At 44.4% G+C, this 25,587-nt stretch overlaps 1 protein-coding gene across 35 annotated transcripts in view; it reads right to left on the reverse strand.

Annotated features, from left to right (window-relative positions):
* The window catches only part of Mybpc1 (myosin binding protein C1), an 85,598-nt gene that overhangs the window by 51,959 nt on the left and 8,052 nt on the right, over window positions 1-25,587 (reverse strand). For 7 of the 35 annotated variants that reach the window (XM_087557852.1, XM_087557866.1, XM_087557860.1 and 4 more), the window contains exons 2-4: window positions 14,250-14,285; window positions 10,963-11,004; window positions 1,279-1,392 (exon numbers count right to left, since the gene is read on the reverse strand). In XM_087557852.1, coding sequence (XP_087413978.1) covers window positions 1,279-1,392; window positions 10,963-11,004; window positions 14,250-14,285 — 192 coding nt within the window. Of the gene's footprint in view, window positions 1-1,278; window positions 1,393-3,076; window positions 3,113-4,034; window positions 4,074-10,962; window positions 11,005-14,249; window positions 14,286-25,587 lie in introns of all 35 variants that reach the window. The other 28 variants (NM_001100758.3, XM_087557836.1, XM_087557855.1 and 25 more) reach the window with 5 other exon arrangements.

Genomic DNA, 25,587 nt, shown 5'->3' on the forward strand with positions numbered 1-25,587 from the left:
ATGAAGAAATGGCTGGAAAGAAATCTTTATACGTGGATTTGCATGTATGTGGAATAAAAAAAAAACCACAGAAGAAATGCATGTCCGTATTATTCAAGATGATGGGTTGGATGACTGTTATCGTAGGGTTCTGACTGAGGTAAACTGATCTCCTTGGGGCGACTTGAAGTGACCACGGAGTCACCGATTAGACCCTGGGGACATCAGAAGCACCTTGGCCAGTGGCCCGGTATCTCGGTTTCTTACCAGAACATACAGGGAGCCAACATTTCTGCTTGTATACTAGGCCTGAAGGAAGGAATTCTGGGATATAGTTAGCTATATGCTCACTTGTACAATGTCTGGTTGGTATCCATCTGATTCCAGCCATCAGAATTTGCTAAATTAAAAGGCCGAAGCTCCTCAGTTCTCCCCTATCTCTGCGCTTTCTATTTCCTTCACGGCATGTGGCTTTTGTGGTTATCGGCTTGGCTAAATCCTCCTGTCTGCTCCTGTCTTCAGGCTATAATTTATGTGGATTCAAACGGGTATACTGTCTCGGGGACAATCTGATAGTATGTTATGTAATGAACATTTTTGAATAAAAATTGCCACATCTGTAACATCTGTCTGGCCAGCTGCCCTTGAGTCACACTGCAAAGCTCATCTGGTACAGGTACAGGGTTGTGGGCACCCTAAGCACCTTCTGGGGTGAGTCCTGACATGGTGACAGCAGACACCAGTCTTCAGAGCTTCAGGGGCAGGTCTCATTACTCGTTCTCATTTTACACAAGGAGAAACTGAGGTGTAACAAGGCTGAATGCTCTGCCCTACTAGCAAGAAACAGAACCAACATTTCAGACCCAATCAAGTTGGCTCTAGGGTCCAGACATTGAGCCCCTGTGTGGTAGGAATGACTACAATAACCATCATCTATCTTCTGGGGTTATACAATGCATGGTATAGAATTCATGCACAGTAGACTATTGCTAAATCATTGGACGTGGACCTCAGAAATATTATGCTAATCAAAAGAATCCAAATGCCACAGGGCCATGAGTTACACAATTATTCCTTTTGTATAAAATAAACATGGTAGGTTTTCCATGGGGTGGAGACAGGATTAGGGAATGGGGGAGGGGGCAATGGAGTAATGGGATGCCAAATCTCCTGGGGGTAATGACAATATTTTGGAATAGCATGAAGACGATGAATGGTCTCACGGCCACTGAAGTCTCATGTTAAAGTGACTTACTTTGTGATGTGTGGAAACGGGTGGGATTCCGGGTCAATACTCACCGACTTTCACCGATCCGGTTTGCGGTTTTTCAACAAACAGGGTGGACAGCTGTGAGTTGGCATTCTGTTTGTCCTGCTCCTCCCCGCCAGCAGGTGACTCACCAAGAGACCATTCTGGAAGCAGACAGGAAGACACAGGATCATTTCGGGGCCAGAGTCTCCTCAGGTTCGCTTACCTGTGTTTGCTGCTCTCCTCCATGCTGAGTCTTGGTCTTGCTCAGTAAACCTAGATAAAAATGACAGCATTCCCTCATCCCCCCGCCAACCACCAGTAAAGAGGGACAGATTCTCATTCTCACAGGGATGGGTCTTCCATGGGCCGACAGAGGAACGTTTTCTAATTCCTGGAATAGTAAAGCTTGTCAGATAAGTTGTACGCTCTTCTTGGCATTCTCACTGTTCCCAATTATCTAGACGGTGGCAGTGAAATTCACACAGAAATTAAGGTGTCATTCCCCATGGCTAACTCAAAGGTCAAATCCACACCACAGAACCCGGAGAAAGCAAAGGGTGGGTCACTTTAAAGGTAAACCGCCCAGCATAAATCAGAGAACCAAGCCTGGCTTCCTACTTCTAGGTTCCTTGCTGCTTCCCTCAGTGGGAAATTACAGTAGAGGTAAGTTACAGGGTCCTGACCTGCAGGATGTAAAGAGCAGTAAAGTTGACCTGCAAGGAAGAAAAATACAAAACCAAACAAACAAAAAGCTAGAGTAGAGGAGAAGGTGGTCGAAGCTTCCCCATAAAGAGAGACAAGCTGAAAGAGAAGCCTGCTTTGTATTTTCTAGTCTGCAAGGAGATGGGAAGTTGACAGGGGTCAGCAGTTAACTCCAGTGAGGGCATCTGGAGAGGGTAGCAGGGGACTGTGGTGATGTTCCCTCTCCGAGCCAATGCAGGCAGAGTTCGGTGGTTGGCACTTGATAACTGAGGGGAAATGTCCCAGTCAACAACTCTGTCCTTGTTCATGTTTCATGAAAAGAAGGGAGGTACACATTTAATTGTTTTAGTTTCCGTGAGTCAGTCATGCTCATGGCTAAGAATTCTTACCCACAATGAGAGGTTAAGTCAAGTAGTCACTTGATTACGCATTCTTAATTCCCGAGTTAAGGTTAAAGTCATGTGCTGTGTCTGTGATGTTAACACTAGTATTGAGTGGTGATCATCCATGTAAGGGTTATGAGGACAAGAAATTTTTCTTGGTGTGCTCACTCTATATGGGCAGTGCCTGTGGCACTGGCTGGTTCTTAAGCAGCCAGTGATGGGACCAGATTATTAAATGAATGAAAGATCAAATAACCTTAGAATCGTAGTTACAGCCCACGGCATATGTTTGAAGATGTTTTTAACAGTTATATTTACAATTCTACACAGATGTAAATTATAACTCCCCACATCCCCGGAGTGGAGACTGATCTCTGGCTATTTGTTCGGTGTTAAAAATGACATTAGGGGGATTAGGGATTTAGCTCTGTGGTAGAGCGCTTGCCTAGCAAGCGCAAGGCCCTGGGTTTGGTACCCAGCTCCGAAAAAAAAAGAAAAAGAAAAAGAAATGACATTAGGATGTATCAAGGACGTCTGTGTCACATGTGGCTGAATCCTTGAAGGTGTGCAGTGTGTCATGCAAAAGTTAATTGTCTTTCAACACATTAGTTCTCTTCTATGGGGAAATGTAACAAAAGGTTGCTGTAAAAGCTACAAACTGAATGGAACAAGGATTAGAATCAATACAGCCCCAGGAAAGAGTCATTAGTGCTTGTATAAGCTTGGGGTCCGGATATCTCGTCCAGATGTGTTTGCTCACCTGAATCTTTTCTCTCCAGGGCCCGACTACCCAAACCTGAAAGGAAAGTATGATTTGGAGGATGCAGGAGAGTGGAGGAAGGAGGGAAGTAGGGTGGCTGCAAACTTCTTTTTTTTTTTTTTTCTTTTTTCTTTTTTTCCGGAGCTGGGGACCGAACCCAGGGCCTTGCGTTTGCTAGGCAAACGCTCTACCACTGAGCTAAATCCCCAACCCCGGCTGCAAACTTCTTGGGGCACTCCTAAACCCTATCTCTTTTGGTTAGAGAGAAAGAAAACTACAAACTGGTGTGAGTGGAAAACCAGTAGAATCCCAACTATGAAGGACTCTGTTAGGAATCGGCCCTCCTTAAGAGCAATAATATAATTTAAAAATATAAATAATAGGGATATATAGGTGAAAATGGATGATAAACATTTCATCCCTAAAATAATCATATCCAAGATTTTCTTACTTCCTTTCTTCCCTCCCTCTCTCCTTTCTTCCTTCTCTCCCTCCCTCTCTCCTTTCTTTCTTTCTTTCTTTCTTTCTTTCTTTCCTTCTTTCTTTCTTTCTTTCTTTCTTTCTTTCTTCCTTTCTCCCTTTCTTTCTTTCCTTCCTTCCTCCCTTCCTTCCCTCCCTTCCTTCTCTCTCTCTCTCTCTCTCTCTCTCTCTCTCTCTCTCTCTTTCTCTTTCTCTTTCTCCTTTCAACAGTATCACCAGATGATTCAGGCTGGTCTTGAACCCACTCTTTAGCCCCTGCTGTTGTTCTGACCTTGAGATCCTCCTGCCTCAGTCTCCCCAGTACTGGAATTATGGGTGTTTACTACCACACCTGGCTAGAAAAATCTTTCTTTCCAGGAGTTTCTCATGGAAATCATTATTAAGACCAATGTTCCCCCTCTTTCTCCTCTGATTCTTTGCTTCTACAGTAGGCCAATGAATTAATGAGTTCAAAGTTGGGTCGGGGAGTCATCCTAACCTGGAGGCAGGGCACTCGGCGGAGAGGCCTCATCTTCCTCTGAAACAAGAAACAGGAGGAAAAAGTCAAGGAAGAAAGAACTTCATCCAAGTAACCTGGGGAAGAGGAGTCTGGAAAAGAAGAGAGAGACTACACAGAGCATTTTCGACTGCTGAGTGAGCCATAGGAGACGTCGTACCTGCAGGTAACCTTTGAGAGCATGGACAAAAACCAAACCAAACAGAAGGAGAATATAAAAAAGGGCGTGAGAGTTGGATGGTTCAAATGGAAACAGATTTCTTTTTTAAATGGAACTTTGCCAGACGTTTTGTGACTGTAAATCACAAATGGGAAAATGGTGGAGGGGGTTTCCAAGGTTTTTTTATTTCATAGCTGAAATCAAAGGCAGCTGTTATTCATACATCATTCTCCTCTAGATCCTGACACACAAGCTTTCAGGGACTGTTTGAGAGCTTGCTTCTACTCAGCAAACCCCAGAGTTTCCCAGAGTCTATATTTAAGAAGCCAAAACTCAAGTTGTTGAATATAATAAATTAATCAGTTTTATTAAGTTTGGTGATAATCATCTCCATAACTTTACGGCCACTTCCCCAAGATTGTCTTGGTGCTTCCGGCACTACATGATTCAAAAATCACTCGTGCAAATTTACAAATTGCAAAATACGTTGTATAGTACTTACCTGCTCAGAGGGACACAGAAGTGTGCCCCTTCCTGACATGCCTGTGCAGTGACACACACTTTACATGTGCTTTACATGTGCAGTATTGAGGACTCTGACCCTTCCTTCCCAAAGCATGCAGGCTATGGTGTGAATAAGTAATACACATCGTCCGCTTTTCAACATAAGACTTCAGAGGAGCCTAGGTGACCTCATACACAGGATACAGAAATCCACATGCACAGAATGTCTACTACAAGCAGTTTAACAATTACCAAGAAGGTAGGCCTTTGTGTGAGCTACTCAAACATTTACAGCAAATACTAGGCTTTATGTTACTTTCAACCAGGCATAAATCTTACCATTTCTTTAAACAAAATATTAAAACAGAGGGCATAGAGACACCCCACTGCTTATTACTTCAAAACTCAGGAGGAGATTCACCTGGTAGAAAACTCGGGCTTGTTCAGTGGAAGACTTTAGTGACCAAAGAAGGCTGGAAAATGCTGGACTGGGTGTTTATATTTTGTTGTGTTGGGTTTTTTTGCGTGTTCACTGGCACGTATGCTGAAGCCCATGGTGAGTTCAGGTGCACCAGGAGTAGACATGACACAATGTATTTCTTAAGCTCATTTCCCTTTGATAATCTCTTCATTAACATTCCCCAAACTGTACATCTATAGCTGCTTCTGAACTATAAGGAGAGAGATGGCCTGGAAGTTACGAGTCTTAAACTGGAAATCTTCCTGCCTCAGTGTCCTGAGAGCTGGGATTACTAGTCCTCATCTCTATGATGGACCTTGGATGTTGAAAAATCTAACCTTGGGACTGGTGAGGTAGCTCAGTGGTTAAGAGCACCGACTGCCCTTCCAGAGGTCCTGAGTTCAGTTTCCAACAACCACATGGTGGCTCACAACCATCCGTAATAAGATCCGAAGCCCTCTTCTGGTGTGTCTGACAGCTACAGCGTACTCATATAAATAAAATAAATCTTAAAAAAAAAAAATCGGGGTTGGGGATTTGGCTCAGTGGTAAAGCGCTTGCCTAGGAAGCGCAAGGTCCTGGGTTCGGTCCCCAGCCCCGAAAAAAAGAAAAAAGAAAAAAAAATCTAATCTTAAACTCTCCAATGCTGGCCTGGTTGAGTTCAATTGAATTGGATGAAAAAGAAAACTTTTTCTTATCTACCATTAAAAGCAGACTCTGTTGTTGGGAAGAAACTATGTGAACCTTTTAGGTTCTATGACATTCAATGTTATTTATACAAAAGATAGAGCCTTTAAAAAAAATGTATATGAGTACACTGTTGCTGTCTTCAGACACACCAGAAGAGGGCATTAGATCCCATTACAGATGGTTGTGAGCCACCATGTGACTGCTGGAGACACCACATGGTTACTGAGATAGAATCTTAAAAATTAAAGAAAAAGAAAAAGACAAAGGAAACAATATAATATGGAAGTCACACTACCTTCCTCCCTCCTTAAAAGCGACCATGATGTTGATGAAAATGCTAACATTCCCTGTAGGGTTTACTAGACTACGATACACTTGAAGACTGAGTCTGCAGGCGGCAGGCTGTGTCCCCTAGCCACACAGAAGGGCAGTTTAACAAAGCTGACCTTGTTTATCTCTAGGTCATGGGAAAACAGTAGTTGTAGAGTCATGGCAATGCTGGCTAACCAACTGAAGTTTCCCAGGAAGACGTCAGAGGAGACAGAGGATTCAGTCATGCTCACCACCTCGGATCTCAGTGAGGTACACATGAGCCCTCTGGGTTGTGGGTAAGCTCTGCTCTCAATACGGCCATCACAGAGCCTGTAAGACATGTTCTCAATAGCATTAGAACACACAGTAAGGGGGCTGGGGATTTAGCTCAGTGGTAGAGCGCTTACCTAGGAAGCGCAAGGCCCTGGGTTCGGTCCCCAGCTCCAAAAAAAAAAAAAAAAAAAAAAAAAAAGAACACACAGTAAAAATAAAGGAAAAGTATGAGGCATTTCTGCAGACGATTGGTTGAGTGATGCCTGTGATGGTTCGAATAGGAATGCTTGGTTGACAGGGGTTACCACTATTTGGAGGAATGGCCTTGCTGGAGTGGGTGTGGCCTCATTGGAGTGGGCGTGGCCTTGCTGGAGTAGGTGTGGCCTCGTTGGAGTGGGCATGGCTTTGCTGGAGTGGGTGTGGTCTCGTTGGAGTGGGTGTGGCCTTGCTGGAGTGGGTGTGGCTTTGCTGGAATGAGTGTGGCCTTGCTGGAGGAAGTGTGTCAGTGTGGGAGTGGGCTTTGAAGTCTCATATGCTCAAGCTACCCCCAGTGTGGTATGTAGTCTCCTTCCGATTTAACTTTTTTTTTTTTTTTTTCAGAGCTGGGGACCGAACCCAGGGCCTTGCACTTGCTAGGCAAGCGCTCTACCACTGAGCTAAATCCCTAACCCGGTATGTAGTCTCCTTATGCTGCCTGTGGATCATGATAAAGAACTCTCAGTTCCCCCAGCACTATGTCTGCTCGCAAGCTGTCATGTTTCCCCTCCGTGATGATAATGGACTAAACCTCTAAAACCGTAAGCCAGCCCCAATTAAATGTTTGCTTTTATAAGAGTTGTGTGGTCGTGGTGTCCCTTCACAGCAATAAAACCGTTACTAAAACAATGTCTAGAGGTAAATTTCTTAAATATATTTAAGCGTGTGAGTAAAAAGCACCAGGGTACTGTTAAAAAGAAACCTAAATGAAGAAAACGAATTAATGGTTCTTTAAAGAAATTGCATTCGTCAGGAGAGCAGCTTAGAATATCTGCTGACTCATTTCCTCATGTGCCAGTCACACTCATTCCAGGAGGAGGACGGGAGACTTCTGCTTAAGTTATGAGAGAGATTTATTTTGGACAGCTTGTGTGGTAATGTTAATCCCTGGGAAAGGTAAATACAATTTTATTTTCTTTACAGCAACTACAAAAAGCAAGCATTCTTCTGGAAGAAAAACAAAAGGAGCAGTAATTATTTTAACCACGCCTGTTTTGCACTAGCACACACACACAAACTGAGCAAAGAGGATACTTAAGAAAAAAAATTACTTTTGGAGATAGGGCCTTAAGTAGCCCTGGCTGGCCTGGAACTCAGTTGTTCTACTTCAGCTCCTCAGGTGCTAGGTTTCTAGGTGTGTACTCCTGTGACTAACTCAGAAACTACTAGTCGTGTTTGAAGAAGTTGGCAGACATAGCCACCATATCCCCATATCCCAGCTATAGGGGTAATGGCAAGACCAAGCAACTCTCCTTGGCTACAAAAAAAAAAAAAAAAAAAAAAAAAAAAGAATTATTTCCAAGTAAAATTTGAAGTTGTCTCAGAATAACTCACCCAAACATAATCTTTTAAAATTATTTCCCTTTGTTTTCAATGTTTTCTGTATGGATGGTATGCCGGAAACTTGTGTAGGCAGTGCCTGTAGAGGCCAGAAGAGGTCGTCAGAGCCCCCTGGGACTGCGATTACAGATGGTTCTGAGCTGCCTCCTGGGTGCTGGTAGTCTAACCTGGATCAATCAGTGCTCTTTCCCGCTGAGCCATCTCTCCAGTGCAGCAAAATATCGTTAATAGTGATAATCTTAGAGCTTATTTATTGAATGTATTTCAACTGTTCAGAGGACAAGAGGACATAGTAATGAAAGATAGCAGGGTAAGTTCAGAACTCATTTCCAGGCAAGACTATGTTTCGAAGCTTTGAGCAAGCTGTCTATATTACCCTCACGTTCGAACTGTAAATATGCATCTTGCCCGGCAAGTGAGAAATAAAACTTTATTCAGATCGCCTCTGGGCATGGGCATGGCCATGGGCATGGGCAGCAAGCAAGCCAGAGTGGAAATTCAGTTGTCCATTCATTCTGCAAGTACTTATTGGAAGGTTGTCATGTGAGGTTCTGCACCAGATGCTGGAGGGAACGGAGGTGAGGAGACCAAAGAGGTGTTAAGACATCGTGCCTGGGGGCTGGGGATTTAGCTCAGTGGTAGAGCGCTTACCTAGGAAGCGCAAGGCCCGGAGTTCGGTCCCCAGCTCCGGAAAAAAAAAAAAAAAAAAAAAAAACCAAAAAAAAAAAAAAAAAAAGACATCGTGCCTGACCATCGACAGGCAGCGATCTAGTTAGGGAAAGGGGTCAGCCATTAATACGTGACTAACTGGGGACAATCGTAAATGACAGAGGCAACGGGTCCAAGAATAATCAGGAGGAAGAAGGAAGGATGGAAATGAGCCAGATGGTCAGGGGTGAGCTGAAAAAGAACTGAAACCAGAGTTGGACAGTTTAAAAAAGAATTTATGAAGACCCAGAGTAGGAGGAATTGAGCAGAGGAAGGCATTGCTAGTCAAGACTGCAGAGGAGTGCAGCCGGCAATCCCATTGAACCTATGGGCTGTTTTTTTCTTTACAGATGGTTGTGAGCTACCATGTGGTTGCTGGGATTTGAACTCAGGACCTCTGGAAGAGCAGTCAGTGCTCTTAACCACTGAGCCATCTCTCCAGCCCAGGCTGTTTTTTTCTTATTACTCAGCATTTTCTTTGAAATCTCCCTGTCCTGGAGGCAAATGGGTGGTAGTCAAAGAGGACAGAAAATAAAATGAAACCATTCACCTAGCTTCCTTGTTTAAGAATGAGCATCCCCTTTTATATGAAACTGACTTGCCAAATAGGAAGAGTGACTCTGTAAAACAAAACAAAAACAAGCAAGCCAGGCGGTTTATGAACCTGGGCACATCGCTGTAAGAAGTCATGCCTTTAACTTATCTTCTGTAAACATAAGAAGAAGGGGAAAAAAATGCTACAAAATCACAAGATTCCCTCATCTGGCCTTACTCTTGTGTTATACTTGTTTTCTGTGAGGAAGTGTCTGGTGACTGGTTGCATTTAGTTTATAAAAATTTTTTAAGCATATAAATAGAGTCTGATGACCTTTGCAGATTGAGGGTCAAGCCCGGGCTTTGTTTAAACCATGACCGCTTGCCTTCTGGCATTACATCATCCCTCTGTTGGTTCAGCCTTACAGGTCGGCCCAAGCACCTTTCCAAATTTGGAAGCAGAGGTACACTCCGTGGGTCCTGTGGAGAATAATGTTACAGTGACTTCAGCCAGGACATCCAAATCTCCTTGAACACATATCATGGAAAGATTTCTAGGAGTTTGCACTGTCTGCATTCTGTAAGAAAATAGCCTTGAGCCATGGCCACGTAGCCAGGATTAGCATCCGTGGTACTGTCCGTGGGCACTCCTGAAGGTCAGGACCAAGAGCCATGTGCTACCGCTGTGAGTTCATTTACAAGACAGTAAGTTCAGGTTATCTGAAGAGAAGCTAGTATACTAGCAGAAAGGAACATGTTGCTAATGTGTAAGAAACAGTATCCTGGGAATTAGGAGATGAACAATGACATTAAAAGAACAAATACATAATTAACAGGCTTTGGGCTGTGTTCAGGGAAAAAAAAAGAATCTTACTGTAGTCAGAAAACAATTATTCTGAAATTTAAACTGCATTCTTCAGGACTCAAATAAATGTTAACGCAAAAATGGCGATGCAAGCATATAAGGCGAAAGCATCCATCGTTTCCAAGAAAACTTTTCTCTGTGGAAGGCTGAAAGAGATGCCCACGATGACAATGACTTCAGCCACAGGGAGTCACAGAAATACATGTTGACGACTACTTCTTTTCCAAAACTGTAGCGTCTCCACAAAGTGCGGAACAGGGGTCAGCATCATGCCCATAAGCCAGTTTTCAATTCAGTAAGCAGTTACACGATGTCTGCTTAGTGTTTGAAATGCCAGTGTCTAAAATCAGTGTGCCCCCAGGAGTACATACTCAAGTGTCATGAAGTCTTAACGATTGCTAGTAAAACCTGAACTAGTTCACGTAGGACCCAAACCCTGGCAAACCTTTCTGAAACATCTGGATAAATCAGCTGATTTTTCTCACCGGAAACAAACCAGGATCAAACGGCTTTTCTCCGATGCTCAATGGAACTCAGAAACGACCAAGTCACCAACTCCTGTGCTAGCCTCTCCCTGACTGCTTTTGACATTGTTTTGTGGTGGTTTTCCTTTGTTTGGAAAGGTGCGTGACAGTCACAAACCAAAGCACCATTTGGTTATGCCCATCGGATCTTGAAAATGAGGAACTGGAAGCCACACAGACAAAGCTGATTCGAGGAAATGTCATGGGTCACACGACACCTGGAAGGACCCCTTCCTGTTCTTGCCTTGTTGAATTCAGTCTAGCTCTCCCTCTCTCCAACTCACCTTTTGCTGGAGTGGTTCCCGCCTCTTTGTCTTTATTTGGTTCTGTGTGGAAAGTACAAGCACATCTTTAAAAGTGTCTTACAGCACTTTATTGGGTGAGTGGAGGGAGAGGAAGAAAATAAATGATTGTGTTAATAATGTTGGTTCATACTCGTTATGCTACATATTAATCGGGAGTTTGGGGATTGTAGTTCAGACTCACTCTAACCCTTAATCAAAGCAGTTAATAAATGTGATCGTTTTAAATGTCTAGACAAAACCATGCAATACACATTTTGTTAAAATACACTTAACCCAGGGCCAGGTATGGTGGCATACTTTTTAACCCCAGCACGCACAAGTTGGAGGCAGAGGATCTCTCTGAGTTCAAGGACAGGCTGGTCTACAGTCTTTGAGCTTCAGGACAGCCAGGGTTACAAAGAGAGCCCCTGTCCCAATAAGACAAACTTTCCCACCAGAGAGAGAGAGAGAGAGAGAGAGAGAGAGAGAGAACCCATATACACCTGACTCTACCAGGACCATATTATATATCAGAGTAGAACTAATTATACTCTGAGGATCACTTTGTTTTAGAGGTCAGCCAGGGACATTTAGCCTCTGGTTATTACAAGGAGGTATAAAACAGTTGTGAGATGTTTGCAGTTTCAAAAATGTTCTCGTGGGCACACAGATCTTCTGGATTGTGTTGGGTGGCAATAGATGTGTTAAGAGGGCAGTGAGGTCAGACCTGGTCAGTTGCCGTCATCTACCTTGTATTTCTTTCTGTTCAGAATCACGACAGTTTAGAGATGAGAAGATAGTATGTGTGAGGTAATAATTGTTAGGGCTGGAGGGATGGCTCAGTAGCTAAGAGAACTTGCTGTTCAAACATGAGAGTCTGTGCTTGGATCCTAGCACCTATGTCAGGTGGCCAGCATTGCCTGTAACGCCACCCCTCTTCTGGCTTCTGCTGCACTCACATACATGAGCATGTGCATTCATTCACACAGATACCCACATACAAATACATCTTAAAACATTAAAGTAACATGGCCTCCATGATGGGATGTTTTCTATGCTTTGATTTTATTAGTAGTGGTAGTGGTGGTAGTAGTGGTGGTGGTGGTGTGTGTGTGTGTGTGTGTGTGTGTGTGTGTGTGTGTTATTTTAGGGAGTAGTTTGCAAGGGTGAAGGGTGGATATGAGAAGACCGGGAGATGAGCGGGACTAGGGTGCATGATGTGAAACTCACAGAGAATCGATTAAAGTTAAAAAAAAATAAAAAATAAGATGGCAAAACAAAAAACACAAGAAACTGTTTCAACCACAGCAGGGCATGGTGGCTCACACTGTAATTCTATGGAACCAAAAGGATCATGAGTTCAAAACTAGCCTGAGATACAGGAGACCCTGTTTCAAACAAACAAGCAAAAACAAGACCAAACCAACCAACCAATCAAAAGACCCCATTAAATATCATTTCATGCATGAGTTCTTTCCTCCACACCCTGTCTGTCTGACTGTCTCCATAATTAGAGAGCCAGATCTCAGCTAAGGACTATCTCAACGGAGTATGAAAGGAGGCTTTTTAGCCGTAGTAGCTCAGTATTGTATAATAAATATGGCAGAATAAGAGAAACATAATTGATAGTGGCCTAGCACAACCTCCGACCGGCTGGCAGAAGGGAAAGGCGTATTTGTCATGGCCTCTAGGTTCTCAGTGTGCTCAGGAAGGGCCAAGGTAAGCTTTAAATACGAGAAGTAAAGGGCAAGGAAGACGGAGATCCTAAGAAGAATGTCACAAGTCTCCAGTGGCTTCAAGATTGACAACTGCAAACCTGAGCTTGCCTATTTGACCTCTTAGGGGCAGGGAGCCCGTTTCATTCATTTGGAAATTCAGCTGTATTCCTTAGTGCTTAAGGTTTTCAGTGAGGTTGGTCGTCCTAGCTAGACAAAGAGGCTTCTATGTGCAGCTTGGATCTCCAGACTGCCCTCTGAGAAGCTATCTCCTTCCAAGGCTACATAATCCTCTCATAAATTTCTAGAAAAGAAAAGGAAAGAGAAAGAGAGAGAGAGAGAGAGATGTGGTGGGGGAGGGGGGCTAGAAATTGAAACTTTATTCAGTTCTATTTGACTCGGGCAGAACTAGGCAGCAGTGGCCTCCCACACCTTGAGTCCACACTACACTGCCAGCTCAGGTAACCAGCATGCTACCCTGACAGGTGAGCGTGTCAGCATAGCTGCTGACTTGTGGTTCATTGTTCTGCAGGCCTTGTTTTATTTTCCATTTTCCTGCAAACCAACAGTACAGGAAACTGCTATATCTGTTTAGAACTCCACGCTGTGTCTGGTACAGGGAGTCTCAGCTTTCAAATGTTTGGAAGAGAGCCCTGTCTCCGTCTCCGGGGTTAGGGTGCTGCCTGGAGTTGTGTGTGAGGTAAAAGCCCAGCGAGTGACTTACTAGATTCCTCTTTAAGGCGGAAGGGTGGTGAGAAAGAGGTTGTTGTGGTTGTTATGTTTTTGTTTCTCTGGCCTGGTGGCTGGCTTGTGGGACAATGTGGCCTGGCTGGGTGGCTTGTGGGACAGTGCACATGATTTTTGGCTTCTTTCCTCTTGGCAGAATACACCGACGATTCCTGAGGGCTATACTGAGCTCTTAACCATCCGTTGGGCTGTCTCCTCTCTGCTCCAGTCTCTAGTCTATGCCTTAACCCACAGGTCTCCTACATGTAAAGCAGACTTGGTATGTTCCTGGCTGCATGCAGTCCTACCAAGAATTCTGCTGGATACTTTTAATTATTTCCTCCCCCCACCCCCCAATCTGGTAGGCAAGCAAATACTAATGACTCAATAAATTGGATCTGGGGATGTGTCACGGGGATCCCAAACCTTTCTGCAAACTTCCTTAACAGTTTCTGAAGGTGCCCGATGGTGACGTAGACCGAGTCGAGAAGCTGCTGAGATGGGATCCATGTTCCGTAATCACAAGAAACACGGAAACTTTTGTCTTTCACTAAATCGGGGATAGCTTCATCAATGCTTCCCCTTAACCAAGGTGAAATGTGAAGCCAGCAACAACTCTTATGTGACTGAAGGACTTGGAAAGGATCCGAAAATGTACCATAGGAAGCACTGTTCAAATCGGGTTAACACACTGGATTATTTTTGTTATCAACTGATCACACCTGTCATCATCCAGTGTCTCAGTAGAAAGTAGGTTAAAGCTCACAGCATCCACGGAGACCAAATCATGCTGGGACGGACTTCAGCATCCGCGGCTCAAATGCATGAGGCGATGGCTTAACTTACCTTCTGGGGGAGGGGCTGGGGCGGGCACTTCATTTTCTAGAAAGGAAAAGAATGACGGAAGTGTTAGGCTCTCTTCTCATAAGTCAGGGGGGCTCTGCTCTGGCTGTGTCTGGCTGTGTCTTCCTGTGCTTGCTGACAGAGGACCAGCCGTAGCATTTGGAGGCCCAGCACACTGCCTTGTGGTGTGTGGTGGGACCCGAGGACCCCAAACGACCTGATAAAGGTGGGGTACTGTGATGCCAGAGAGAGCAGAGATGAGGCGAAGATCCAGGCTAAGCTCGTGGCCTTGCGGCTTCGCGGCTTCATTATTCATTCAAGACCAGAAGGAGCAGCGCACACCTGTAATCCCAGTCCTTTCCAGGTAGAGGCAGGAAAAGTGGAGTTCGTTGTCATCTAGGTCTGTCCCCTGAGCTCCAGGACAGTCAGGGCTATCTAAAAGTCTGTCTCGAAATGTGAAAACACGCAAAACCTCATCCAAGCAAGTGCAGACTAGGTATTTAATTTTGTCTGGAATCATGCCCATGGCATTGATTTGATATTGGAGGGCTGCTGTCAGGACAAAATGAGACCCAGAAAATGACAAACGTGTACTGTGGAGCTTTAAGTCCCCTTACTGACTGACCTAGGTCACCCGTTGGCACAGTAATGTAGCTTGGTTTTCTTGAGGGGACCCCTAACAGTGGGAACAGGGGCCACCTCTGACTCTATTGCCAGCTTTTGGATCCCTTTTTCTCTTACTGGGTAGCCCCGTCTGCCCTTAATATGAGGGGAACCACCTACTCTTACTGCAACTTGATATGCCATGGCTGGTTGATATCCGGGGGAGCCTGCCCATTTCTCAAAAGGAGGAGTGGAATGGGGGGAGGGTGCAGAGGGGAGGTGGAAGGAAGGACTGGGAGGAGAGGAGGGAGGGAAAACTGCCTGGTAGTGATGGTGGGGAGAAGGGGAGTGGTTCCTTATAACAACAGCAACAAGGAAAATGCACCAAGGTGACTCCAGTAAGGTCTTTTTTTCCACAAGGATACTTTCTGAAAGGTCAGCACAACACAGCCCTCAGTCCTCTGATTCTGTGGCTTTTCATTCATTACAAGGCAAAGCTATGGTCTCTGGGAAACAGAATTAAGCTGTCCCCATGCTGGTTTCGTTAAGGATACATGCCTAGACTTCTATCTATGCCTACCAAGCAGTTCTAAAGCGCAGGATTGGAGATTTTACATGTGACTTTGTGTCTGCGGTGTGCAAAGTGTGGAGCGGTACGGCCGTGCAGTCTGGTAAGGAACCTTCCATTAGAGCACATACTATTTTCAAGTAGCTACAGGCACACCCCAGGGTGTAAGGGTGTACAGATGTCCCTGTGGGCTTCCCGTAGGCACTCAGAACTGGGTGTTATTGGTTCTGTGTGAGTAAACCGGATGCCTTAATTCCAGAACAGGAAGAGAATGTTAACGAAGGCAATCTCCTTTAAAAGTGTTTCCCCCCACTTGATCACTAAACAAAACCCAAAGATAAGAAAGTTGTATTTTAGGCAGATAATGGGATCCCAGGAGCTTCCTTTTTGTCCCTGTCTAGGCTGCTTCATATCTGCAGGGCTGTGGGAATGCATGGGACGTTTAGCCTGGTCAGGATGGAATGAGTTGAAACAAATGAGTGGATTGTGCCATGACAGAAATCAGAAAAGGAGAAATGCAGGGACGCAGAGTGTAGCCATGTCTTTTAAAAATTATATTTTGGGGCTGGAGAGATGGCTCAGTGGTTAAGAGGACTGACTTCTCTTCCAGAGGTCCTGAGTTCAAATCCCAGCAGCCATATGGTGGCTCACAACCATCTGTAATGGGATCTGATGCCCTCTTCTGGTGTGTCTGAAGACAGCTACAGTGTACTTATATATAATAAATAAATAAATCTTTTAAAAAATCAAAATTTGTACCTGATAAAAGCTTCAATTTGTCTACTTACCCATCTGATTCTTTTTGCAAATATTCTGGTGGTCAGGAGGTATTTTACTATTTATTAATGAGATGATAGATAGATAGATAGATAGATAGATAGATAGATAGATAGATAGATGGATGAATGGTTACTTAGGCAGATATTAAAGGAGAAAAAGCACAGAACCTTCCATGCAAGCAGAAGATAACATGGCAGGATGTGAGGTCATTCACAGACAGAGTGAAACACATATCCCTTTAGATGCCATTGTCAAGAATGCTTGCATTCACAGAAAGTATCATCAATGCCGTTGTCCACTAGAAGAAGGAAGCCTTAGCCCTTTTATTTTCAGAGATCAGAGTGAAGGAATGGGAACCTGGTATTGACAACTTGGTTCTGGGTAAATTGTTGAGGTGCATGGACAGATATCAGAGTACCAGTGTAGGAATCCAGTTTCTCTGACATAGTATCTTGTGGCCTGAGCCATGGCTACCCCATACCCACAGACCTCTTCTTGGCTCTTTCTGCAGACAGTGCTGTCTCCCGATCCTTCCTCCTCACAGTTGTAGAAGTCGTTTATTGTGCTTTGGAACTACCCTACCCTACTATTATACTTGGCCCACCTCTATGGCTTCTTCCAAGGCCCTCTGGGCTGTGACCTTCTTTTTGTCCCTTATCATAATATACTACTCATCAGCTATGATTTGGTTATTTCCCAGCAGTCTCAGTATACTTATCCCCTTCTCCAATTAAATATTGACTGGGATGCCTATTTTTCCAATCTCCCTGGCATCTTGTTGCTTTGCTGAAAACACAGTAAGTGTAGCGTAAGCTAACAGAAGAATGTAGAAAGGCTGCATGGGTGGTTGTGGGCAAGCTATTGAGTTGAATCAGGCTCTCAGCTTTGTGGCTGAGACAAGATCTTACTATGGAGCTCTGGCTAGCATCAAACATTTTGTGTAGCCCAGGCTAGTCTAGAACACACTGCAATTCTTCTGCCCCAGCCTTAGAAATTGTCGGACCTCCAAGCATGCATTACCACACACAGCACAAGGCATATTTCCTACGGACAGCTATGGGGTTGTTTTTTCGTTTTGTTTTGTTTTGTTTTGTTTTGTTTTGTTTTGTTTTGTTTTGTTTTAAGATCCAACTAGTGCCTTGGGTGATTTCTAACCAAATAAATTAGAATCATCTTGGATGCTGAAAGCTGGGCGCATGCCCTGAATACAAATTGTCCATTTCCATTGTGTCTGAAGGACCCATGCACTACTCGGCAGGCCAAAATATAAAAACACAATGAGGATTTAAGAGCTTTGACTCAGCTGCCTCAGGTCCGGGAGACACAGTTTTACCAGCCAGCTGTAACGATTGACCAAGCTGCAGAGTCAGAGGCCGTCAGTGCTCAGACCTCTGCATGGAAGTGAAAGTTGTATGCTTCTGTGAAAAGGAAATTTGCCCTCTGAAGAACACAAAAAGCCCGTTACTTTGCAGTCAACAAATACACAGCCATCACTTACTGACTCCTGTTGTGTTCGGGACTAATTTAAATTGACGTTTTTAACTCTAGAGAGTTATTGCTTGTGATTATCCCCTTTTCTGCCCAGGAACTGAATCCCGACAGACCACACAGTTCATGAGGAGAAGCTAGGCTCTGTACCTCCTAGAGCAGTTGTTCTCAACCTGTGGGGTCGCAACCCCTTTGGGATTGAATGACTCTTTCACAGGGGCCATCTAAGACCGCCGGAAAACATAGATATTTACAATGACCATTCATAAAGTAACAAAATTACAGTTAAGGAGTAGCAATGAAAATAAATTTATGGTTTGGGGGTCAGCACAACATGAGGAACTGAATTAAAGGGTCAAAGCTTTAGGAAGGCTGAGAACCACTGTTCTAGAGGGAAGCTAGGGTCCATACCTTCATCCCCATCCCCATCCCCAGGCTGGCCTGAGAGCCTACCCTCTGCCGCAGGCCTGTGCTTCTTTTCTCAGTTGCTCTGAAGGAGGCAGAAGAAGCGAGCTGACAGACTTTGCAACATTGTTACTTCACTTTTCTCTCAAATCACCTTCATGGTCACATGATCTCTTATGCTGCTCCACCTCCCGGAACATCCCTCTGTTTCCTGATTAGGAAGCTGAACTAACAACAAAGTCTCCATCTCAGGGTGGTCCGCAGGAAAGAAAGGGTTAATAAATGCATGGTCTAAATGTCATTGCTTCCTGGTTTTTCTTAATGATCTTCATTTTTACTTGGCCACACCTGAACAAGAAACGTCTGTCTACTTATGCCACCTGTTAAGGATTCGTCTAATTTTTAGAACCAGGGACTTCTCAGTGTTAAAATGTGTGGGGAATTGGGGTGGTGGCTGAGAAGACAGCCCGGAGTGGGACAGATGTCCTCTCCCCCTGCACCCTAACTGTAAAACGGGAGCTACTACTAAACTGAGTATAATTCATTGCTAGCATTGCAGTTCACAAGTTAGAGAAGCAGATCAGTCATCAACCAGTCATCAATTGTGTCAAAACAAATAGAGAATGGAAAAAAAAAAACAAAAACAAAAACAAAAAATAAAACCCTCCTGTCATTTCCGGAGTTCATGCAACCTAGAGGCAATCGGTGACCAGAAATGGTGACAGCCAAGCAGGCTTGACTCAGAAAATGAACCATTCCCAAAGTTTCAGCACCCCCATGGGGTGTCCTTTAGTATTGCCTGTATTACTGCTTGTGTGTCTTTCTCATGTCTTTGTCTCGGACAGATCCTGGCATGATCAGCCTTGCCACTAAAATCATTTGCACACACACCGAGTTCATTGGCTGCTGCTATGGTAGCCATTCGTTAGTAGCGATATCCCTCTTACCCCCACCGGGTATGGGGTAGGTGGCAGTACCCATTGTGAGTCTGGCTTACGAAGCTGGCTGAGAGAGGAGACCCCTGTGTTTAAGGGACTCGCACATGAATGGTTGCCAGTATTGACTAGTTCTGTTGCCCTCCTCACTCTGCCCTCTTAGAATACTCGGGACTTGGGACTTCCGTGGACCCTAGAGCATCAGAAACTGCCGTTTGCACAGGATCTGATCAAACCGCAGGTTGTGAGGGGAGATCAGTGGCCAAGTTCCAAATTCCGCATTTCTCACAGGCTTGTGGGCACTGCTGGTGCTGCTGGCCCACAGCCTACCCGTGGAGCATCACCGCTCAGCTCAGACCCTTCAAGGTCCCCTCTTCAACTTCCAGGTCATAGATGGCTGTAAATGCTAAAGCGTTTACAGTAGCCGAGGGCCTTTCTTCCCTCTTTGGTCACAAGCTTCTTAAGGACAAGGCCCGTCTACTTTTCTTTTCCAAGTTCCACACAGCAGGTGCTCTATAAATATAGCTGACTGGCAGGCTGCTCCTACCGCACAAAAGCCCCTTCTCCTCCCTGCCAAGAAACCAAGAACAGTCCCCTGCTGCTCTACGGGGAGCCTTCTTCAGCTGTATTACCCACAGGGAACACTATGTCTTCCATTGCTGTCCTCCTGCTGGCTGAGGCTCCCAGGCACTCGCCCAAATCCATCTTTTAGATTTCATCTTAACTGTCAACACATGTCTTGCGTTTCTTAACAAGGGCAGGAGAGCAATCGCGGCTAGGGTAGTGGCTCTCAGGAACAATGCACCCCTTTCCTTTCTAAGGAATCTGTCCCCCTTTAAAAATCTAGGCTGGAAAAGTGAGTAGAACCAAGGAACCTGTCCTACCAATTTCTGGGTAAATACCCCCCAGGCAGCTGGTAGGTGGTTCCCTGTGTAGTAATAGCCAAGAGGTCCCTCTTCTGGCTAACTTTCCAGATCTTAAACAGGCAGATAGATATTGACAACGCAAGATGCCACTAAACTTCTGCCTACTTAAAAGCTAAAATACTGAGCCCGAACTTTGTGAAGCAACTGGATAAAGGGTGCTCCCCTCTCCGTACTCATCCGTTAGCAGAAAACCATCCCAATAGGTCTGGAAGAGCAGGACCATGTAAGTTGCCGAAGAAAGAGGAGGAGGAGGAGGAAGAGGATGAGAGGCGAAAGGGAAATAAATAACCAGAAAGAGCCCAAAGATCTTAGTGGAAACCACACAACTGAGCAGCAAAGAAGCTGGTGTCTGCCCTCCTAGACCCGAGCGGCGAGTCTTTGATCGTTTCTAGTTCACAGCAGGCTTTCCCTTCCTCTGCAAGGCTGAAATGCTTTCAGACGCTTGATCTATTTATGGTGGATTTTTCCTATGATCACCTACTGTAAAAAGCCCAGGTATGCTGCCGATGGCAGGCCCGCACGGCTTCTGCCCAGGCATTCTAATTGACGGGCACTGGTGGCAGGCATGAGACAACCTCACACATGGCCTTCAGCTGCTGAAGAAACACTGGGAACCAGGAACTCCATAAATGGGGCGGCTCTCACCTGCCAGTGGAAGCCATTTCCCCTTTCCATGCCAAGGGTTTTGTGGTCAGTAACTTAAGGGGGGGGAGGGAAATCTTAACTCTTAGAGGGCATGAAGTTCTCTGCATGGCTGTGTCTGTCCACTAAAATGACATCATCCAGTTCTCTCTTCTTCATAGGCTCACTGCCTCCCACCAGGCTGCCATACTAGCTTTCCATAATAAAACTATTATTACACAGTTATATTTCATATGGTCATGTATTTAAATACATGTCACTGTATTCACACTGTAATACACTGTCATTAAAAATATTCCGTGGACCCTTGGATGTAATCTCATTTAAGCTGTCATGCTACCTTTACATAAATACTATTACATTATTGCATTTTTAAAAAGATTTATTTATTTATGTATGTCGCTGTCTTCAGACACACCAGAAGAGGGCATGGGATCCCATTACAGATGGTTGTGAGCCACCACGTGGGTGCTGGGACTTGAACTCAGGACCTCTGGAGGAGCAGCCAGCGCTCTTAACCACTGAGCCATCTCTCGCAGCCCCACATTGTTGCATTTTTATATTGTCATATATTTAAGCAATATACTATCATTCAAAAATTCTGCAGGCCCTTAGGTATAATTTCATCTCATTTTTTTATATTATGGAGGGCATAATTAATTACACCGCATGAATGTTATACAAGCGTAGAGGCAGGAGGGACACATTAAAAAGTTATCACTGGGGGCTGGGGATTTAGCTCAGTGGTAGAGCGCTTACCTAGGAAGCGCAAGGCCCTGGGTTCGGTCCCCAGCTCCGAAAAAAGAACCCAAAAAAAAAAAAAAAGAACCAAAAAAAAAAAAAGTTATCACTGAATGCTATGTCTTTTGTGGTTTGTATTCTGTCACCTATGGAGAAAGCTTTTGGAAAAACGACTCTTCTAACGCCATCCTTTGGTAATATGACCCCGAGGAGAAGAAAATGATAGGGCTTACTTATCTTTGAGACAGAGTATACATGGATCAAGCTAGATATGAAATTCTCCCATATCTACCACCTCTTGAGTGCTGGGGTCACAAGAGTGGCCTACCATGGTCAGACTTAATTATTATTTACATGTTAAAACACGTGTGTGTGTGTGTGTGTGTGTGTGTGTGTGTGCTTCAGGTATAAACCTCGGGTCTTCAGGCTCGGTGGCCAGAGTCTTCCCTTGCTGAGCCATCTTGCTGACCTGTATTTCTTATTTTCAAGGTAACATTCTGAGCTCAAAATGAAATATGTAACAATGTTATATACATTGTACACATCAGTCACATTGACTTTACCCAGCCCACTGCTAGAGAGGTCACTTTTGGTAGCCTAGCAAATTCTCTTCCTTTTTCCATTAAAAGGGCATTGAGTCCGTAGATGCATTCTCTGTGCTGACGGTGGACTCTGGCACTTTCTCCACTTGGAGGAAATACCTGGACAACAGCACGCCAGAAGGAAATAGCCTCAGGGTAAAACACGGTTTGCATGGAGACCTTACCATCTAGGGACCTTAATCGGCCGTATTAAATTCCTGTCGCCAAAAGAAAACACTTGATTTATAATAACAGTTCTCAAAGTCTGGGCTGGGATTCCTGAGTCCAGAAGACTCCTTTAGAGAGTCCAGAATATCAACTTTACTTCTTTGTTTTCAGATATAATTTTCATCTTTCATTGACATTCTCACTGGTAAATTGTGAAGTTTTTTCCCCCCAAAGGACACATGTGATGACATCAGCGTTCTGACAGATAGAATGCATGCTTATATATATTAATGTTTCAAACATCTTTTGATTTTTAATTTTCTCCAATGTAATAACTGGTCAATGCCTTCAATAACTAAGAGTGGTGTGCTTGAAATTCTACTCACTTCCAAGGTTGAGGGGTCCCTAGCAACATAACAAGGTCCTGTTCTAAAAGCATAAGTGTGTGTGTGTGTGTGTGTGTGTGTGTGTGTGTGTGTGTGTGTGTGTGTGTGAAATATGTATCTAGGTGAGAATAAATAGATTTTTTGGGTAAGGCCTTTTTTAACGTGAATACATTCATGATATATACTTCATTTGGAGCTTTGATTGATCAAAGTGTGAAGCTGCTCTTACAGAGGACCCAGGTTCAATTCTTAGCACCCAGATGATGGCTCACAACTCTATGTGGTTCCAGGGTATCTGACACCATCTTCTGGCACTGCATGCATGTGATGCACAGAGATAAATGCAGACAAAATACCTACCCACATACAATAAACAATAAATAAATCTTTTTTAAAAAATTGTGACCAAATAGGGAGACACATGTCATTAATCCCAGTACTCAGGAGGCAGAGGCAGGAGGATCTCTGTGAGTTCAAGGCTGGTCTGGTCTGCAGAGTGAGTCCCAGGACAGTTAATGCTACATAGTGAGACCTCGTTTAAAAACTTGGCTGTCATCTTTCTCCACCACCACCTCCCCCCCCCCTCCTCTCCTTCCTCCTCCTCCTCCTCTTCCTCTTCCTCCTCCTCTTCCTCTTCCCCCTTTTTTGTGAGGTCTCAAAAGTGGGAGGGTGGACCTGGGAGGACTGGGAGTGAATGTGATGGGGCACATTATGTGAAATTTCCAAACAATCGATAACAATATGTTGGAAAACAAAACTATAAAGTGACCTTGGAGGTAGCAACTTTGTTTTCCTATGGGCACAATGACAGAGACAACATCCCTTACTATCACTTCCTCCATAATTTTCCTTCCATCTGCCTTATTCACTTATCCAGGTAACAGCTGCTGATCTCAAAATTACAAGGGCCACTGGGGAGGCAAATACAGCTTCTGAAGCTGCCTCACTGAGGTCCCTGAGATGCGCCGATGTCTCGGTCCAGCACAGAACACTGGCCTTGGGGGAGGCAAGTTGCCTAAACAAAGCAACTTTAAAGATGTCGCTGGCCCTTGGGTGATGACCTTGTGTTTTCATGACCTTGAAAGGAGCATGCTTTCTTGATGCCGGCTGTTTTTAAGGTTGCAGTCAACCCTCCGTAGCTAGTCCATCAGGCCCTGCACATAACAGAAGGCGGGGTTTCATCTAGTGATGGACCGCACAAAAAAGCGACCTTTCAGCAAAGAGCAACAGAAAAGCTAATAATCGATGGTGATTCAAAATGCAAATTCAAACACATCTGACACAACGAAACTGTAGTTTGGGTTCTTGGGATGACACATTCTACAGTATCTGTAAGGCAAAGTTAAATTACATGCCCTGTGAGCTATTGATCACTTTTGGTTTTTGAGATGCAATCTCACGTCGCCCAGGCTAACCTTACAGCTGCTATGTAGCTAAGGATGGCCTTGAGCTACTAATCTTCCTGCCTCTGTCCCCTAGCTTCTGGGAGCCCAGGCCTGTGTAACGGCACTCGGCTCCTGTTTGCTTCCTTTTTAAAATGTAGAGGGGTTGTTGTTGGTGGTGGTTTGGTTTTTTAAAGTACAGATATATTACATTTTAGAAACATTTCTACCCAGTATTGACTAAAATGCTAAAGATTATCAGGTTCTAGAACAAAGTGAACCCTTAGCATTGCAGACAGCCCTACTCTTTACAATGGTTTAACCCATGTAATCCAGATTTATCTGCTCTGGCCACACGTTGCTGAGGGCTCTGAATAGACAAAATTTAATTGTGCATGGATTCTGAAGACTTCAGTGACTCACACTGCAGCTTGATGGAATTTCCCTAAATCCACGGAGCTTTTTTTTTTTTTTTTTTTTTTTTTGGTTCTTTTTTTTTCCCCAGAGCTGGGGACGGAACCCATGGCCTTGCGCTTCCTAGGCAAGCGCTCTACTACTAAGCTAAATCCCCAACCCCCCCCCCCCCTTTTTTTAAAGACCTCTCCATTACTTTGTGTTTTGTTTGCATTGTACGTGTTTCAACTCGCACACTGAAAGAGGATGAAGACACAGGCATCCAAAGACAATCAAATGAGGTCAGAATGGCCCATGGGTAAAACTGGACACAAATTTCAAGAAGTTGAAATCGTTTAGCACACATCATAAGGAAACAATTTCACAAGTGATTTGCATAGTCAATATATTTTTCCCTTTAAATTCCCCACTTTGTCTTACCCCCAGGGGTCTGTATTGTTGACTCTGTTTGTAGTCAGAAGGGATTAAATCCCTTCAAGGCCTTCAACCAAGCACCGGTGGGACTCACTTTGGGTGACTTTTTAAAAGCAGAGGAAAGAGAGTGCTGATGCCAGATGAGGTCATAAAAATAAGATTCCAGAGCAATAAACCAGTGGCACTCGATTTGTTACACATCTCATCCATGTGCAGTCGAGACTACCTCCTTATGTAGTTATCTGTGAAAAATTCAGAATCAGGAAGACGGACTGCTAAAGGCAGCTATAGAGAAATCTTGTGTCCCTTAAACCCAAGTCGTAACTGTTGGTGGCATTCAGTTGAATAGTTACAGGCTTAACTATTCAAGGTGACATTTTCATCTAAGTGGGAAAGGTCATACCCACCACAGTAGAGAAACAAAGAAACAGCTCAGTGTCCTTTTCTTTCTGACAGCTGGAGGCCCTTCGACACTACACATTTCAGTGGGAACACAACAGAGGCTCTGGAGTATAGACCCTTTTTTTAAAAAATCTGAATTGCATAAAAACTAAGCTTTTTCACTCTGAGTAAAATAAGCACATACTCCTTTTTTCTTTTTTTTCTTTCAGAGCTGGGGACCGAACCCAGGGCCTTGCGCTTGCTAGGCAAGCGCTCTACCACTGAGCTAAATCCCCAACCCCAAGTACATACTCCTGATGGCAACAATAATACCAGCTCCAACTATTGGGTCATTGCCTGCTTGTAACCCCCAACTCTCAAAAAACAGAGGCAAGAGGAATGCCAAGTTCAAGGCCAGCCAGAGCTCCACAGAAAGAACCAGGCTAGCCAAGACCGCACAGCAAGACTCTGTTTCAAAAACCCATAACTAAAACAAACAAAAAAAACCCAAGACAACCTTTATCTGG

The sequence above is a fragment of the Rattus norvegicus genome, chromosome 7, assembly GCF_021556685.1.
Source record: "Rattus norvegicus strain SHRSP/BbbUtx chromosome 7, alternate assembly SHRSP_T2T, whole genome shotgun sequence".
In the NCBI taxonomy this organism is placed as follows: Eukaryota; Metazoa; Chordata; class Mammalia; order Rodentia; family Muridae; genus Rattus; species Rattus norvegicus.